Raw genomic sequence first — 19546 nt, 5'->3', positions numbered from 1 at the left:
GCATTGAGAATTTACAAATGAACGACAATGATTAAATTGTGCTCTGGCATTAAAACTCCTTCCCGCTAATTCTCATCAGCACCGGTAATATCAGCAAGAAAGATATAGTCAGACATTATGTAAACTGAGGCAGCAGCTGCTGGGTGGGCGGTGAAGTGTTGCTGAAAAAACCTGAACAAATCAGTTGCACATCGGCAAAGCCCTGAGCAGCAGAGGAGCTGTACTTGAGTGTGATCAGCTCAGGCAGACAGGCAGAAGGAGTACTGTACACCTGGGCCAGAGGGTCACCAAAAGGGCCTTCTTCCCCGACAGCCTGGGAGGCAAGAGGCAGAGGAAGAAGAAGAAGAGTGGAGGGGACAGGGGGCTGAGGCGGGGCGCAGGGGTCACACCCCCGAGGCAGCAGCAGTGTGAACATGGTGCTCCTCAGCTTTGATGGAGCTCTGGTTGTGCCTCGGCTCACCCCACAGCTAACAGATAGACAGGCGTGAGCCCAGCTGGTTATATAACCCACCACTGCTCTGTGTCTGCTGTGCTCTATTCAGCAAAACACAGGATGACGCGGCCACCAGGTTATGCAACAGGTGCACATGTGTTGGCAGGTTGTCTTCCTGACCATCCAAGCACTGTGCTGAAACTCATTAACACTCCCACACTCTACACAGTGTTTTCAAAACATGTGTCTGGGTATGTGTATACAGTGTACTGTACATATTCTATATATTTTTCCATGTAGATTGTATATATGCAAACATTGATTCTACAGTTTATATTGATAAATTGTAATCCAAAAGGGTAAAAAATTCAGACAAAATACATAAAATCCACTACAGTCATGTTGAAACCAAGTTGTGCAATGGATTCATTCTAAGCCAAAGAATCCTTTTGATTATTGTCCTGATAATTTAGAAATTAATGTCAATAGTGTTAAAGTCTCTGATATACTGTATGCAGATCCACCAACTGCGTGCTTGAGGTTTGAAACTCATGAACTCGTAGGATGTACAATCTCTGAGTTATTGATAGGTTTAGAGCAGAAAAAGGACACACAAACAGCACCTAGACATTTATGAGAGCACTGTAAAAGAGTGCGAGTTAAGGATATGTTTTAGGTTAACTAAGGTTAAATTCAGGAGTAGAGCAGCCGCAGCATAACAGAATATAGTTTGCGATAATTCTGTCTGGAGCAGAAGTATTTTAAGGACATTTAATGTCCTGAAAGGAAGCAAGAGGGGAAAGTTGGGGGATGACATGCAACAAAGGTTCCTACCCGGACTCTGACGAAGGACATTGCAATTACATGGGCAGCGTCTGTCTGAATAATAGACTTTTAGTTTGCCAAGGTAGGCGTAAAGCTACACCTCAGGTAAAATCTACATTGTAGAAACTGTTCAAGACAAAGGGTCTGATCACTAATAATTACTAAGAGTGTTTTAACAGTTCGAGAAGTTCTGACCTGGTGCAGGAAGGCGGTCCACCTCCATGCGGAAGTCATCTTTGAGGAAGAGGAAGCCGATGATAGAGAAGAAGTAGACAAGGAAGATGGCCAGAACAGCTGTCAGGATAATAGAGCGGCCATTCCTCGTCACACTCTTTATCACGTTGAGCAGCGTCTCCTCTCGGATCACCAGGTCGAACAACTGTGGAGGGAGATCAGCATCAGTGAGTCATCAGCAAATTGATTTATTCAGAACAACACGAATGTTTGTCTCTGAAGTGCGATGCTGATCAATCAGTCACAATGTAATGGAAGTGAAATGTATAAGAGATTTCTTACCAAAAAGCTGTAGAAGAACTCGTGCACAAAGAGGCCCAGGACGCAGATGATGGCATAGCCCAAATGGTAGATAAAGAGCATGTCCATAACAACTGCTTTGTAGCCTCGAGTGAACGTCCCCTGGTTTCCCACAAAACTTACAAGAAAGACTAACTTGTTGAACAGCTGAAAGAGAAACAAAGCAAGTCAACAGCTTTGATGTCTGAAGAGGCAAGAATGATGAGAAAAGATGTCCCCAAACAACACTGGGTCAAATCTTCCATTACTTACATTGACAGTGCCCAGCAACAACAGAGCAGGGCCGAGGCCCATAGTGTAGATGGCACGTAGAATGAGGGAGACCAGGAAGAACAGGATGCCCCACGGCTTGGGAAAAACAGGAAGTAATGTGGTGAACACCCCCAACGCCACCCACAGTAAGATATTCCAGAACGGGGACAAGGTGCCTGGACAGAAGAATAAAGCATCAATCAAGGTACCACACATCAGTGCTCTGTAACATTGTGGCATTTCTCTAATGAATTATTCACCCGAGCTAAGAGCCTAACTTAGCACAACACAGTCAGAGGCAACACTTTAAAATGTCAAACAGTGGTCCGTAGGGACTGTGAACTTCATCACTCATAACAGCCTTCTCTTCTTCAGCTCGCCCTGTAAACCACTGAAGTGAAGCTCACGATTCTTTAGGAAACTGCAGTGTTCTGATGATTGTATTGATAAAAAGAGGCTTTCAGGAAAATACTTCAGCACTTCATCATCACTAAGGCAAACGATCCACATATATGTTCACGTTTCAGTGGGGCTTAAACCATTTGATCACACTATGACACATTTTGCTCACATCTGTATATGGTCTTTAAAAACCCCTGATATGTGACTGATATGGCTGACAATGTGATTCATTTAACAAAACCTAAATGCAACATTGCAGATAAAATAGGAAAAAGTAATATATGTTGCTTAAAGGCTATGCACTCCCACAGAGGTTTTTTCAGTTATTCTGATTGATTAGACCTCAGGGTGAAGTTGGGCGGAGCTTTGCAGGGAATTACATGAGGTCACCAATCTCAACATACCAATAAAGATGATTAAAGTCAAAGTTGTCCCGCCTCATCAGGTGCAACTAAAGAGTGAGGGAGATTTCAATGAAGCCCATTTTGTGTGTGCAAACGCTGTCCTTAACAGAAGTCTAATCCCCTAGTGGGTGGACTATGGGTGTGTAGGGCCTTTAAATAAATACAACCTCAGGTGACATATGGCAGCTGATTTCAAATGCGAACACACAGCGAAATAAAGTCCAGAAAAACAATAGATCTTTTCACAGCAGATATTTTGACTGGTCATAGTTGGAGAAGCACAGTTACTAATAATATTAACGATGGCTCTGTTCTATTCACGTGACAGCATGAACCAGCATGTGCAATACCAGGACCCTGAAACTGAAACAGCTGAATGGAATTCCGTCATTCATTATTTACACATGTGCTTTTGCTACTGTGACATGTCAAAATGTCTTCTGTGAAAAAGGTCTATGTATTGGCCTGTGTATTGTGATGTAAGAGACACTTGGCTCTAAAGCTTTTTGAATTCTTCAACAACTGGAAACAAAATGAATGTTTGGGGCAGGGTAATTTTATAGTTTAGTCAATACATTCTAAATTATTTAATGCAGAGGCTGGCAATTAGTTTGCCACTGACCATTTTTATATAATTGCAGTCATTTGTTTGAATTCTTTAATTTGCTTGGAAATAAAAAAGCCAGTGAGCCTCTTTGAAACATAAGAAAATAATAGAATCGCCTCATCATATCTGTTTGTGAAACTCTGTTTGTGATACTGATGACTGTGGTTGCATTAAAGAGATAAGGCACTGATTAATTAAAATGAATTGGTTTTATTTTTCATCTGTGAGTTCTCTGGTAAGTCTATTAGATCTTATTTCAGGAGCTGTCCATACCACAACTCATCAAACAGCCGAGGCTTGTTATTGGTTTCCACGTGGTTGTACTAAGTTTAATTGGAACTTAAATTGACTCAAAATTTATAGTGTTATATCTTTAGTAGATTTTTGAAACACGTCTAAGGAAACATGTTCAGATTTCAGTGGGAGGTAGGTCCATCTATCACACTGACAAGGGAAATACATGGGTTTGAGAAAGCATGAGACTAATTCAAAGAACTAACATCTATCTAGCATAACCCAGACTAGCTTTAGCCTCATCACATGACCAGGACAGGTCTCAAGCCAACACATTACACAACATATAATACACATAATTTGTAGCAGTAATTTAAAAATCATAAACTCTCACCCTCATCTCCATCATCACCAAAGGGGTAGAATACAGCCACAGCGATGTTGACCAGACAGGCCAGGTAGAAGGAGATGCTCCCCCAAAGAGATATGTGGCGTGAGAACCAGAATAGAGCCTTATTTTCTGCACAAACAGAACAGGAAGCATAAGTAGAGGGGCACAAACTCAGCACACAAACACACAAAGTCGCTGAAGGCCTGTCAATTTATTCTGGAATAACAATAACCAGACACTGTGGATGATAATCATGATTTACCATCCTGCAGCCTGCTTCTGCTGCCACCATCATTATTACCAAGTGCTGGATTCAGAATGTAAAGACTTACTGCGGATCTTCTTCTGCCACCTCATCTCATTGTAAAGGTTGTCAAACTGCTGGAAGAAGTCGTTAACCTTGCTGCCCTGGTCGTCTCTCTCGGTAGTGGTGAACACACGCACCTTGGATTCCTCGGTGAGATACTCGCAGATGTTAGGGACTGGAAAAACTATCTGCTCCATGGTGCGGTCATGACGCACAATCTGGCAAATAGATATCCAGTAAATCCACTTTGCAGGTTTATAGTTATAATTTTATTTTGAGAGATAGGAAAAATGTGATTTGCTTGTTAAATAAAGTTTTAGAGATCCAGAGGATAAATGGATGACATAATGCTGAGGTTTACCTCTATCTGAGCTGTGTGATTGGCATAGTAATGAAGGGCGTCATCCTTCTCATTGTCGGGGTCCACCCCTGACCCCAGCCCCAACCCCGACCCTGGCCTCAGGCTCTGCTGCAGAATCTTGTTGTGTCGGGCCAGCTAGGATCCAAAAACAAAAATGGTAATGTGATTGGCCCTAAGGGGAAATTCTCCTCTCATCCCGCCCATGATTCCCCAGCCTAATCACAACACAACCATCTTGCGACACAAAGCTTTAAATATGGATACATCAGACAACTTCATGAGAGTAAAAACAAGACGATGTTACTTAACATGACAATAAGAAGACAGAAGAGCAAAAAACAATGGCAGAATGAACATACTTCCTAACAGGATAAACAAACAGGATACATTTACAGATATCTGGTCAAGGTAGATGGCTCTTTAGCTGCTAAATGCTCCATTATGTTCACCAGCTAGTCTCTAACTGTGTCTGTCTACTGTTTGGTGCTGAGCAGCACAGTTGGTTTTTAGAGCTTTTTCACTGACAACAGCTGTCTGCTGCGGTGAGAGTGAATCAGTAAAGTTGCGGCCGGACAGCTAAACAATGAGATGAAATGCACTATAAAGCTCCGTAAAGCCGAGGGAAACTGCAGATTCAGCTGATAATCCTCTGTAGTTTCATTTCTACGAGCAACACCTTTTACATTATCAAATTGTTTTCACATTGTCAATACATTGTTATGAAATTATCAATTATAGCCACTTTAAGAAATATGGCCAATTGGGAAGAACTTTGATTTTTTATTTTTTTTTCTATTTACATTTGGCAGGTAAAGTAAGATAATCTCCTTCTTAAGTTAAAAAGTCAGAAGTCTTTTTTCCTTTTTTCTGCTTCTCTGTGTAATTGATTAAAGTTCACCTTAAATATGTGCCACAGTGCTGTAGGAGGAATTTTCTGATGTAAAAAAAAAAAATCAACAGTCAAAGAGTAAAAAAAAAATGTCCTTTTCATGATGCAACTAGTCTGTTGGTTGGACAAAAATACCCTGTCTGACACTTGGCTCTAAAGAGGCAGAAGTGAAAACCTGCTAGACTCTCTGTCTGCTCTCTGCAACTGACATAAACTGTAGAGAAAGGCAGAGACACACAAGATGCACACACACATGCACAATACAACTATTTTCTCTGTGGCACAAAACACCCGTCTCATTTCTTTACTGTTGATACACTGGACCAGGAAAACCACATTTGTTTAGTAATACAGTGACTACTCCCTGCTGCAGTGTAGGCAGTATGTCTGCAGAACCAGTGTAACATCCTGAAGGCTAATTTTAGAAAATTGGCAGAGTGACTCCTTCATAGAAGAACAGTCTTCCATCATTTAGCACAGAGGACATGCATGTGGACACACACACACACACACACACACACACACATCAATTACTGCAGTGCAAGGCCCTGAGGTCGGCAGAAGGTCAGACAGACAAAGAGAGAGCAAATGCAGTAATGCCTCTGTCACAGACAAAAACAAGCTCAGGCATTGTTATTACCTGGTGGGCCAGGATGTAAATGTTGTGTCCAACGTCTCTGGGCTTGATCTGGTCTCCAACACTGTCCTCATCCTCCTCACTCTCCAGACCCTGGGTATAGGCTTCCTTCATTACATCCACCTGATGCACGAAAGTTTAGAAAAGTTACTGCTGTTACACTTGAAAACAGATTTTACATGGGACCTAGCTCTGTGTGTGTGTATACATGCTGACACACACTTACCAGTTCGGTGGGTCTCATCTTGTAGAGAATCTTCTCTGCATTCTCGCTGTCATGGCGGCTCTCCATGATAGCCAATAGGAGCTTAGAGGCATTGTTCTACAACACAAGGCTTCACCAATGAGTGTTTACATTTTGACCAACCTTAGACTACAGAGCTGAGTAATTCAGGAATTAATGAGTTGATGGATGCAATTTTTTTGCAGAAGATTGAAAACCTCAGCAGTCAAACAGCTAGACATGATGTCTGGCCAACGAACATAGGCCATCATAAGGAAAAAAGGAGGTGCAACACTCTATTGAAATATATGGCTCCATTTTTTCAAAACATTATGTTTATGTCATATTGCTCTTTTAAACATTGGGGAATTGGTAAAAATACCTCAATTTATCTTGTTCCCAGTCTCTGGCACTAATTACTACTATAAAGCAATTTGTAAGTACTGTTATGTTATGTTAATGGCTGTGCGTCATAGCGAGCAGCCTCTCAGACACCTGCTACTCACCTTAAGCTCCAGCACCAGGTCCAGCCGATGCTTCCCCAGGGGGTTGATGGAGTTAACAATCAGTGCTATAATAATGTCAGTGCCATTCGACTCATGCTTGGCTATACAGGTCTGGAAAAATATGAGCAGTTTAGTGAGAGCACACTGGACAGCAACAAAATTCATCAGAAGAAGATGTGTCTGTGCTTGACAAGTCAAGCAAACACACACAGAGAAAAGAATATTGTACGATCAAAATTAAACCACAACTGATGAAACACCAGCGCTGTGACTTGTGAAGACAGCAAGAAAAACTGTTTGTATTTGGGAAGACTAGCCAACATATTAGTGTTCAAAGATGATTCGCCTGAGTTTTTTAAAGTCAGCTACCAAACAGCAAGCCTTTAAATTCAAGAAATTACCAGATTTAAATGAAATATTTTCCAATGTAATGCTTAATAAGAGTTATTTTCTTCTGGGTTTGATTTTCTGACAACACAGGTCATGAATGTGACACTTTTTGACAGTTCAGATTCAAATCTCTGATGTTGAAAATTCCTTGAATGACCACCAAGGAATGGTTTTAAAAATCATGTGGCAAAATAAATTTCACAAAAGTATAGACCACAAAATGTTCACTGTGATAGAAAAATTTGAAGTCTCTGCAAGTTGATTTTGATTGCATACAGACATGAAAGCAGACCTATGACTTCCCGAAAAGAAGGAAATTGACATACATACTTATGGTATACTTTGCAAAATGGTTGGCAGCAACACTTTACACACATACACTTTGTAGTTAACAAACTATAACATTCAAAACTACCATAAAGTTATTTTCCTATGTATTGTATATCCTTTGAGTCGAGGAAAAGACAGAATACAAGCTATATCATCAATACATGACCAAAATCTCAGGTTATACAGTCTCATCATCCTGTTTAATACTTAATTAATATATAACCTACTTAACTATTCACTAAACTAAACCTACTATGAACTCTAAACTAACCAATCCTTTCCCTACCTGGTTTTCATGGCAGGGGCCCTGGCAGTACTCTGTGATGGTTTCCAGGGTTTGGCGAACCAGGTCCACATTACTCTCATTTATATAAAGGCCCAGCAGCCCGAGGCCTCCAGTAGTGCTTCCACAAATACAGTCCAAGAACTGAAGAGTCTCACACACCAAATTGTAGTTTGTCTTGTTGTTCTGGTTGCGCAGAAAGTTCTGTATTCAAAGCAGAAAAACAACAGTTAATCAGCAGTCAATTTAACAGTAGTTGAACTTCATGGTTCTTACTCTCAATTCTTAACTCTTATCACAACAGGAGCCATTACCTGCAGGTCTGAATTGTGGTTCTCACAGAGCAGCTGTAGGTAACGTAGGATTGGTTTCATGATGGTGATGGCTGGGCTCATCTGAGTTTCTTCTGAAGCCTCTTCAGCCCCAACTATCTCATTGTTCTGGCCGAGGCCTTCGAGGTCGGGATCCAGCTCCTTTCTGAAGGCACAGAAGGCCTTTGAGGTCACTGACGAGGCCTCCTTCAGCTGCCCTCGCATGTCCTCCCTCATATGAAGCCCTGAGTCTTTCCCTAGAGCACAGCACGCAGGTATAAAGAGACAAACTTGATTCACTGTTAAATTATTGGAAAGTACAGTAACATTTGGCAGAGGATGGGTCTTTGTAAATGGACGGAGGAAAACAAGTTCACTTGAAACATGCAAAAGGTTACTATTTCAGGTAACGATCAATGGCAGCCTGCACTATGACGTTCTAGACATATTATTTTATTACTATTGAGTGGGGTTCTGTAGCATGAAAGTACACAATCTTGATACAATGGCCTTTTGATAGGCTTGTGATGTGGGCCGTCACATGGCCTCTGACATGTGACTGCAGGAACTAGGAACAACAGTCTGCACAGAGGTCAGCAGAGCAACAAAATAAATTATGGATTTATCCTCGACTTTTGTTTAAACTCAAGGCAGAGCTGTACATGAAGACCACACGTACTGCAAAAGCATTAAGGTTTTCAAGTTTATATTTGAGCCGTAACTGTGGCTTTTCACTGACTCCAGGCCGGTTTCTATGGAAATGCTCAGCTGTGCTCAGGACATGACCCCACTTTTAAATGCTCATCTCTAGGTACCTCTGACATTATTATCCAGTTGGTTTGTTGCATGTTCCAGACAGCAAAGGTGACAAATGTTTTTTGGCCACACGCGGGTGTGAAGCTGAGTAGCCAGGGTGTGTTAAAATGCATCATTACTCAACTGTACCTTTCTTTAACCTGATGCTACTGACATCGCTGTCATCATCCCTTTTTCTGCAGCTGAGCTCAAACATGTTGACGGACACGGTGGCTCGGATCTCTTGCTGGGCCAAACGCATGCGGTCATAGAAAACCTTGAAGAACTTCTCGGACTTCTTCTGCTTGTACAGTTGGTTATAGAAGGAGTTCTGGTTGGGAGGCAGAGTAGTTATCAACACAGATCTAAATCTGAATATCTGAGTGTGTGTGTGTGAGCGTTTGTATGAGTTTTAGCTGATCGATGTGCACGGAAATAAAGGGTCGGAGTGTCTGTGTCACCAACCTGTATCTGTGTGTTTCCGCCCTGGAGAAGGGCAATGCCCAACAGGATGCTCTCCTCAAACACCCGGTCGTTCTTGGTGTTGACAATGAGGTCAATCACCAACTCTGATGCCCCAACGTTGTCCAACAGACACTGGATCTCCACCACACTGCTGCCTGGCTTGTCAGAGTCCAGCATGGGAGAACCTCCTGCAGAGATTGAATAATAACATTTAACATTGTGCTCTGGACAGATATAACTGCACACATTACTGATAATGTTTTATTTTAATCTAATTATAATCTAGCTATATTCCACAACTGTTTGGACATATACAGTGTATATTTATGTGGGACTTTAGGAATCATTTTAAACAGATTCAAAGTCTGCCGGCAATTGTCAAACAGCACTTCTCCTAAGAAGCAGAATGCTGTCATGTTAGCTGCTGTTGTTTCGTCTGCAGTGAGTAGTTATTGCAGTGTCTACTGGGTTTATTTGGGGTTCTCAGTACCTCCAGATGACGGCTTGACAAAGCCGCCAGATGAGCTGTTTCCACTCCCAAGCTCTGACTTAGAGAGAAGCTTTTGATTTCCAAAGTAGCGTGTGAGGAGAATCTTTCTCAACTCGTCTCCCTGTGGAGACAGAAATCATGATGTTAAATCCATATCACAGTCTTAGAGAGTACCAGCTTCAAACTAGGAAATTCACATTTTAACACATTTTGAAAAAGTAGCATTTTGTTAGCCATAACCATAAAAATAACATCAAAATGAAGGACACGTTAACAAATGTCCCATCCAAGAGAACATCTGTGGTGTAGTGTATTCACTGGCATGAAATCCACCCAATCACCCAAACAAGAGGGCTGAGCAGATTTCATCTTACACCTAATAGGAATGATCATCCCATGATGCATTTCTTTCTTGATGGAAGCAATGGCTTCTAGGATGATAATGCTCTTATAAATAAAGAAATTGGAGCCTCTCATTGAGGAGCATGACAAAAATAGCCCTATAACTACATCCTAACTGAGCATTTATGAAAGATTCTGAGATGGCAGCCAAGACAGAAAAAAAGAAGAAAAGAGAGGGTTTTTTTATTTAGGTTTGTCATAATTAGTGATAGCCTTTTCTGAAATCTTTGATGTTGATGTTTTCTTTATTTTATCTTGAACACGAGACCATAGCATGAAAGTCAAGTCTGACATCCACTTACACTTACATACAATTTCATAAAGATCAACTTCAACAACATGGATTACTGTGATTGTGGAGATTTAGTGAGTGGACAAAGAGTAGAGATGGAGATAACATAAACCCAATTGAAAAAAATACAGTAGTATACAGTAGTATACAGTAGTATGTCATACACACAGAAGCACTATAGTGCAAAGGTGATAAAAGGAGGCTGCATGTGGTCATTTGTGTTTTTTCATTTTATGTATATGCAACGCATTATACAACACCAGTTTGCTTCTAGCTACACATTTATCTAAGGACTGTATTTATTTTCTTTCTATCTTTCAAAAAACATCTCTGTGCATCTCTTGTGACATTTGATGCAGATAAGCAGAAATGAGATGAAAGGATTCATGGAGATAATCTCCCTACAGTGGTTGTGTAATCTAAGTGGACAGGTGGATGACTTGCATTGTGCTTGTCGCCAGATATTTTTATTGAGCAACAGGAGGGAGCGATGGATGGAAGGATGGATGGCATATAAAGAATGTATGGACTGGGGTGGTCAGCATCAGTTTCTATGGCAACCTAACAACTCAAAATGGACTTGTTTTGATGACAGCTCACCACCGTCATTACTGATCAGAGTGGATGAATAGTGGATAAACAGATTGATTGAAGGGTGGAGCAAAGGGATGAATGGACTGTAGGAAGCCACCTTAGGTTTCCATGGAAACATGTTAGTAGGATAATCAGCCTTCCCCTGAGATTCAGGCAGTGGACAAAATAACAGAAACACCTGAAAATACTAGAGCTTTGCAGTAAATTCATACTGTGGTGGTATTGAGTTGTTGATCCAACTCGTTGACCATATATTTTAGGCTTTCAGGTGTTGTTAAGTAAAGTTAAGCAATTAACGTTTAATCAATTAGTCGTTTATCAAGTAAAAAAACATCTTCTGGCTCCAGCTTCACAAATGTGACTGCTTTGGACTTTTTATTTTTACTGTGACATTTTATACACTAAATAATTTATTGATTAATCAAAAAAATGTGTGGTTTAGATTAATTAATAAAGACAATCCATTGTTCCTCTAAGTAAATGCAGTTCCTGTGTTTGGCATACATTGTCATAAGTTTTAAACCTTTTCCCTTCATTACAGTGCAGAATTTTGCAGTGTTTGCGAGTGACGCACCAACATTTCAGGCAGCGATTATCTGGCCTCTTTGTCCATCTGCAAGTTCCCTTATTGTGATTGTCACACCTCTATTAAAGCTGACACATACTGCTAATTGGTATTCAGCTTAATATGACTCACTTGTGTGGCTGCCTTTGTAAGTGTTATTTACAGTAGTTGCTGCTTACAGTAAATTGCTGGTGCATTGCAAACATCGCAAAACTGTAAGGTGGCACAAAAGTCTCTACTAAACACTGAATTATCAAGTAAGGGATAATGTACAGTGAGCCGGTCATTATTACGAAATTATCCCAGACAGTGTGATGCAGGACCTTGACTCAAACACCCTGAAGGGGTTAATTTTGCAATAATGACCGGCTCGCTGTACATTATCCCGCTTATTGCACGGATAATTCAAATCAATTATTTTGACAACAAATATTGATTTGATTGATATAAAAATGATTTTAAAACTTTTTTTGCCACAGGACTTCTTTCTGCAGATTGATATGATTGGACTCAAGAGTCTATGATCAGAACTGCATCCATAGCAATGGTCTGTTATTCATACCAGCGGTCTGCACTTCAGAAACAACAGACTGTAGAATGCTGTAATTGACCAATGCTGTGTAATAAAAAGGAATATTGGTCGCTACTCTTGTATATATTTTCAACAACACTCCAAACGGCACCCATCAAAAAAAGAACATTAATTTTTGACAGCAAGAGATCAGACAAATGAGGCACCTCTATGCCTCGCCACAAAGGCTTTCGAGGCACAGTCCAGCCGAAGAGCCTCAAACTAAGTGCACTGAAGAGTGAAGATGTGGAGGAGCACGTGTAGCTGATGCGCCCTGTGTCAGTAAACACTCCATCTCATCTGCAGTCAGCAGAGACACTTGTCTGCCTGCACTGTCTGGCGGAGCTGTCTCACACACACACCCACACGCGCACACACGCACACACACACACACACACACACACACACACACACAGACAGACAGACAGACACACATTTCTTGAACTGAAGGTGAGGATCCACTGAGCTAGCCTTTCTCATTTCCACAGAGCAATGCACAGACACATTCTCGATGCAGCTACAAACTCAGCACTACACTCTGTAAGGCAGCGCATCCCAATGCACGCTCTTTGACTGATTGCAGATTGAATCATGTTTGACTTAAAATTTCCCCTTTTCTGACAGAGGACGTGTTGGTTTTGCACTACTGTCAAACTGTCAGTGAAAGAAACACTCTGGCAGGGGAAGTTGAAAAAGGGATGTGGGGGTGGCAGGTTTTTGCTCTTGTTCGCCTCCCTTCTGGGCAATGCAGTCTACTGGCTAGGTCTGCAGAGAGAGAGGAGAGGAGAGGGGAGGCTGGATGGCGGTAGAGGAGAGTCAGCCCAGCCTGACTCATCTGCTTGCTGCATTGACGAGAAAAAACTCCAGTCAGGTGATGTAAGAGCCCCGAGAAAGAAAGAGAGATAGAAATAGGAGCAAACAAAACCCAGCGAGGAGCAGACAGTCGTGGTGTTTTAAAATGTGCACCGGCACGCCACACTGCGGCTCTGTTGTCCAAGCTGGGGATGAGCTGCCGATCCCCACCTCCAGCATCCTCGCTCAACCTTTTCTCCCCTCCCTCCTCCAGCCCCCTCGCAGCTCTGCTGTCTGCAGATCTCTCCGACTCCGGAGAGATGCATGGAGAAAAAGACAAAGACACCAGCCTGCCCTATGCTTCTTTAGGTGGTCTGAAAACTCACACAGGCAGTGGAGGGCAGCACCAGCTGTGAAACAAGACAGACAGTGCCACGAACTGGTGGGGGAGGCTTGAGCCGCTTAGGTCAGACAAGGTCGATCATAGTGGAGACAGGCCACAGAGGAGGAGAATGTTACCCAAACTAGGGTAATAGTTTCTTTTTTGTGTTACTTTCTCCCACAACAGAAACCTGAAAGGACTCTGTGTGTGTCTCTTTTGTAAACAGTGGGGAAAGCTGATCAAGTACACTGTGACACAGTACAAGCAGAGTTTCCCTACAGGCCATGTGATGGCTGAACAACATCCAACAACTTTACCATCAGATAGCAACATTTAGGTCCCAACAGAAACTACAGTCAACACACTTTGTTCAGTTTTGAGTTTCAAACTGAAACTCTACCTCTTACACTGTTGTTGTCATTAACACATGATACTAAAACTCAAACTGAAACTCAATCTGATGCATCTCATGCACAGCATAAAATGATGTGTTGCCTGTAAGACTTCAGTTGTCTCTAAGGAGTCAGTGAGCTCCTCCACAGTTTGGAACGGGAGGGAAAATTAAAAGCTTAAAGTGGGAGCCTTCCGTAATATACATATCCATACCAATGTGTTTTGCAAGGCTTTCTCACCAAGGGAGTTATTTCATGAATAGTACGAAATCAGGAAATCAAGACACATACAGTCACATTATCCTGCTGTTTTATGGGAACATGAAGTGGGAGAGTGAAGACAGAGATGTGGGAAGACGCAGGCAGGGCTGTAACTGACAGTGAGGTCATGTCATCTGTATTTTTTCTGGGAATTAATTTGTTTTTTTAGTGTAGTTTAGATTTTTCAGTAAAAAACCTGCACATCTTTCAGGCAGACCCACCGTTTTTAATTACCAGGATTCCATATTTTTCCCCCATAATTTCACTCCTGACAGCATAAAGAGGACTTTGAAACCGCATTTAGACATTCATATTTGGAAATAAATGCAAATGCTTTACTTTACAGGTCCATAATTTCCAAATAATTATAGAGAAAGTAGAGAAAACATTTTGAGACAGTTATTGTAGTTAAGAGTTTATAAGCAGTTGCTGCTTTTAAGAATTTCCTTGGAAGAACTGCAGAAAATCTAATTGAATGTGTGGTGATTATGGCTTCGACTCATGAGCTCCGGATTTCAGAAACTACGTTAGGTGATGCTGTTCAATTAAGTTAGAGTTAGGCAGACAGAACCGTTGAGACAGAACTGTCACTACAGGTGGCTCAGCAGCTTTGCACAGAGGGCCAACAGTCTACCATGGTACATGCATCTGAAAAAAAGAGACACTCATGCGCGGTGACAAACATCACATGTCGCCATTACGATGTTTTTCAAGCTGCAATTACACAGCACATAAAATGCTTTTACACAACAAACAAGCACAACAAATTAAGCCCACGTGAGAGCAATTGGTGAGACTGGTTCAGGGAAATACAAGACCAGCAGCGTAAACAAGCATTCAGAAAAAGGCCAACTGTTAGCTGTTAGGTGTCTATGGAAGTGTTACATGCAATTCACTAATATTAACAAGTGCTGATTGTGTTTGTTAGGAAGACTGTAATGGTGAAGATAGGTTAGCTGGCTGACTGGTACCCGAGCATGTATACAAGGTGGACAAAATAAGAGAAACATCTTACAATAAAATAGCCCTGCAGTTAATCGAATTCTAATGAAGGCTTGGATTTCAGCCATGCTATTGGCATTGCTTTATGGATGGAAAAGTTAGCCTGTCTGTCTGTCTGTCTGTCTGTCTATCTATCTGTCAGTCGACCATTTTGGTCTAGACTGAAATATCTCAACAACTATTAAATGGATTGCCATAAAATTTTGTATAGACATTCATATCCCCCAAAGGATGAATTGTAATAATGTTGGTGATCCCTTACTTTTCATCTAGCGCCGTCAAATACCTGCAAAACTAATGACATTCCCATCAGCCTCAGCTGGACTTGTGTTTAGTGCTATACCTAAATTGCTAGTGAATCAGTTACAAACATTGCCAAATTATGTAATGTGGCAAGGGGAAAAGTCTCAAACTGATGATGACATACAGTATGTGATAAAAACTGACTGAAAGGCACCTAACGGCATATTTGCTTAATAGCACAACAAACCGCATTACCCTCAACAGCAAAGATCAAACAAAATGAGGTTCGCTAAATTCTTATTTACTGCTATGCAAAATTAAAAGCTAGAAGCAATCAGTCCAAGCACAAGTTTGCAGTTCATATGATTCATCCTGTCGCCTGTCATGTGCCTCGCACAAGAGACCAAACTCACATACAATCAGATTCAAATAACACGCTATGATCTGTGTCGAAACACTGTTCACAATGACAATTAATCTCATTCATAGTGGCCCTCAGATGCATGAAGTCTGGGCCTTTCGCATTTTTACAAGTGGTTTTTAAAGGACTTCTCTTTCCTCCGCGGCTTGGAGCCAAAAGAGTTCGGCAGGCACCGTGCTCCTGGTCTGAAGGCATTTCTACACAGGGTACACAGACTTCCTGTGCCCAGTCACGGCCAGACCAGACAGACAAACAACATCTGCTAATCCCTCATTGCCATGGAAACCAAAACATAATACTCAACTAAGAGACACCTGACGGATGGATCGAGGGAAATGAGGGCAAGAGGAAGGAAGGAAGGACCATCTCAGCACAAACTCAGGTAGTAAAACATAAATGACAAATTGATTTCCACACAAATTATTTGTATTTTTTGGCACTGGATAAAGATGTATAAAACCTTAAGGCATTCTGGGTCCAGACTTAGGATCTACATTTCATAACTCCAACTTTCTGACTTGACTCAGCATGCTGTGTCAGCCTCAATCCTGCCAAAGGTCAAACTATTTGAGGTATCCGTGAGCTCACCCAGCTCTCAGCCTGCCCGCCTGCTTGCCTGCCTGACCCGCTCCCTGTGGATGAACCTAAGCCATGTTCCATGAGAAGACAGGGAAACAGGGAAAACCCTGAAGGATGTGCTCATACAGTGACAGCCAGTGGCTGCATGCCTGACACCGTGTGTGTGTGTCTGAATAAAGCTTTACGTCTACATGCGTCCGTGTGATACGCTTAGCATTGAGAGGGTGGTAATCTGAAAATCTGCTTTGCCTTGGGCAGGTGGTGTGAAACTTGGCAAGCAAGAAATGAAGAGAGTGAGAGAGGGACAGGAAGAGAAAGAAGGACAGACAGACAGACAATGTGTGAATGACAGGGATGAGTGTGAAAGAGGGAGGAAAGAGAGTGTGAGAGTGGTTTATATTACAGAACTAGCCTTTTCAATCTTCTGTAAAGAAGACACGCTTACATGCACATACACATGACAGCACATTACATACATATGCATGCATGTGAAGAAAACACGTAATAACTAAAATATGTGCACATTTTAAAAAAAACTTGAGCCATTGTGTTAAAAGGTGTTAAAGTATAGTGATATTCTATATTTTTCTTATTTTCAACCAATCCCATGAAAACACAATGATTGATCCTGCTAACAAGTATTGTCTGTGTATCCAAAGCCTGATATAACTGCAAACTGCATTATTCAATCCTGTTCGAGTTACATTTGAGAAAAGCTAAAGTGTCCAGATGATTTAAGAGATTACTTTTTTAAAAATGAAACCATATATTTGTTTCCCATATTTAAAGATTTATTTTCTTCAGTAGCAACAAATGTGCTTGCTGCTGAGTATCAGAGAGCAGGGCCTTTGTGGGACTTGAGGGGAGAAGGATAGACAAAATGGGGTGGGCAGATAGAATGCGATAGCCTTAGACAAAGCATGGAGAGGGCAAAGGAAGAAGAGAGAGGCAGCGAGCGGACAGAAGAGTGAGTGTGTGTGTGTGTGTGGGGGGATAGAGAACGTGATGGTCCACGTGACGCTGTCTCAGCCACTGCAGGCTGTTACGTAAGCGCACCCCCTGCCCTGTCTCCTCATGGACTGAGCAGACTCCGCTTCTCTCCAATCCCTCACCCTGCAGCCGCTGCCCACTTTTTTTTCCCCTTCCACTCACATGGCTCCTCACATGGCTGCCTCCCTCCCTCCCTCCCTTCCTCAATCACTCTCCCTCCATCTCTTTCTCTCGCTCTCCTCCACCCACTCATTGCACCCCAGGGGAGCCACCAACCTCTGCTGCCTATGCTGTCACTCTGTCTCTCTCTCCCTCTGTTTTTTGTCTGTCTGCCTCTCCCTCTCTCATTATTTCCATCAATCGTTTTCTCTCTCTCTCTCTCTCTCTCTTTCCTGTGCAGTGAGGCTGCAGCTCCACGCTCTGGGCTACAGGGATATGACAAAGAGAGGCCACAAATACATGCTTGAGCACACTCACGCACACCTACACAAACTGACATTTCACATATCGTTACCGCACTGTCTGGCTTCTCGAATGCGCCGAGCCGCTTTTAAAAAATGACTGTTTTTCCACTTTGAATTCCTCTGATCTTGTTCCACACAACTGTTGAATAATTTGCCTTTCGAAAAACAGCTTGGCTGACTGACACAAGATGCAAACACAAATAGGGAAAACAAAACTCTCACTCCTCAAGCAGCTGTAAGTGACACTGGCTGACATGTACTATATTGAGAAGGGTAATCTTGACAGTATCACTAATACAGTTACACTGAAAGGGAAGGTAAAGGCACATACATACATTCTATTTTAACAAGTGACATTCTGGTGCGATAAAAACAGCCTTTAGGAGGACAGTATTGTCAGCCAAAAATAATCATGTCTGCATGAAATCCCACATCAAAGGACAGTGACACATGCTTTCTTCCAGTTTACTTCAGGACAACATTTAGTACAACAAACTGAGCTCTAAGCGATGCAAAACAATGGACCATTCTTTGGAGTTGTTGTCTTCTTATGCACGCTGAATGAATGAAGTCTTGACCGGAGTAGCTCATTTCGTGTTGTGTGAATTGCACAGCGTCACCTCCTCTCATCACGCAGCTGGAACAATCTCTCATAAACCCTCCAAAGGTGATACAGACCTGACTTTTTTTGTACTTTGGCCCTCACCCTCCACCCCCTTGGTGCACACAAACATACACACATGCAGCCACCTCCTTAAGTCTCCTCTAACAACTCTTGTCATTCACTTTCCAGAACTCTGGCTGAGAGGGGGTGCAGCAGGAGACGGGCTCCTGCACCCCCCACTCGCTGCAGTATTGATTTGTTTGTTCAGTACCCCCACCCCCTCCTCCTTCCCTTACTTCCTCCGTCCTATTCTCCCTCTCAGTGTGAGTGTGTCCTCAAGTGCCTCCCTGCCTTATGTAACATAGATAGGCACACAGCATACTGATGAAGGGGAGTCTGGGCTCTGGGCCGATAGACCTGGGAGAAAACAAGGACTACACTGCACTGCTGATACGAGTACAGCACTGCTGGCACTTGAAGACAGTGCTAAATCCACAGCAAATTTTGAGGTAATTTTACCTACTTAATGTATTTTGTATTTAACAGTGACCATATGAGGATCCTGAAATTTCTAAAAGTGACAAATAATTTAATGAAAGCCATGTTTCACTGACAAGCAGGGTCAAGTACTCACAGACTGCTGAAAGCATTCCTTCTTGTCCAGCATCTCTCTGAGTGTCTGCAGGATCTTGATACACAGCTTCTCCTCTTTGTCCATAAGCTTTTTGGTGTGTTTGATCAGTCTGACAGGGTGACAAGAGAAGTGCTGTATCCTTTACAGGTGTGTCACTGGCTCACAAGTGAAAACAAAGAAATACTTTATTGATCGCCACAGGTGAAATCTCCTATTCTGCTTTCCAGGGAGGTCAGACAGTAGCAGCAGAGTAACAGCACCCCTGGAGGTTTGATGGTGTATCAAACTC

General features: G+C 42.1%; 1 protein-coding gene across 3 annotated transcripts in view; it reads right to left on the bottom strand.

Annotated features, from left to right (window-relative positions):
• The window catches only part of itpr2 (inositol 1,4,5-trisphosphate receptor, type 2), a 56804-nt gene that overhangs the window by 12299 nt on the left and 24959 nt on the right, over positions 1-19546 (bottom strand). For all 3 annotated transcript variants that reach the window (XM_044194887.1, XM_044194885.1, XM_044194886.1), the window contains 15 exons: positions 19258-19366; positions 10070-10190; positions 9580-9767; positions 9265-9445; positions 8323-8576; positions 8012-8212; positions 7006-7116; positions 6503-6598; positions 6280-6399; positions 4751-4885; positions 4415-4607; positions 4086-4211; positions 2045-2220; positions 1775-1939; positions 1454-1637 (listed from right to left, as the gene is read on the bottom strand). In XM_044194887.1, coding sequence (XP_044050822.1) covers positions 1454-1637; positions 1775-1939; positions 2045-2220; positions 4086-4211; positions 4415-4607; positions 4751-4885; positions 6280-6399; positions 6503-6598; positions 7006-7116; positions 8012-8212; positions 8323-8576; positions 9265-9445; positions 9580-9767; positions 10070-10190; positions 19258-19366 — 2360 coding nt within the window. The remainder of the gene's footprint in view (positions 1-1453; positions 1638-1774; positions 1940-2044; positions 2221-4085; positions 4212-4414; positions 4608-4750; positions 4886-6279; positions 6400-6502; positions 6599-7005; positions 7117-8011; positions 8213-8322; positions 8577-9264; positions 9446-9579; positions 9768-10069; positions 10191-19257; positions 19367-19546) is intronic.

Source organism: Siniperca chuatsi, linkage group LG4 (assembly GCF_020085105.1).
Source record: "Siniperca chuatsi isolate FFG_IHB_CAS linkage group LG4, ASM2008510v1, whole genome shotgun sequence".
NCBI classification, from domain to species: domain Eukaryota; kingdom Metazoa; phylum Chordata; class Actinopteri; order Centrarchiformes; family Sinipercidae; genus Siniperca; species Siniperca chuatsi.
This window is presented reverse-complemented; position numbering and strand designations above follow the sequence as displayed.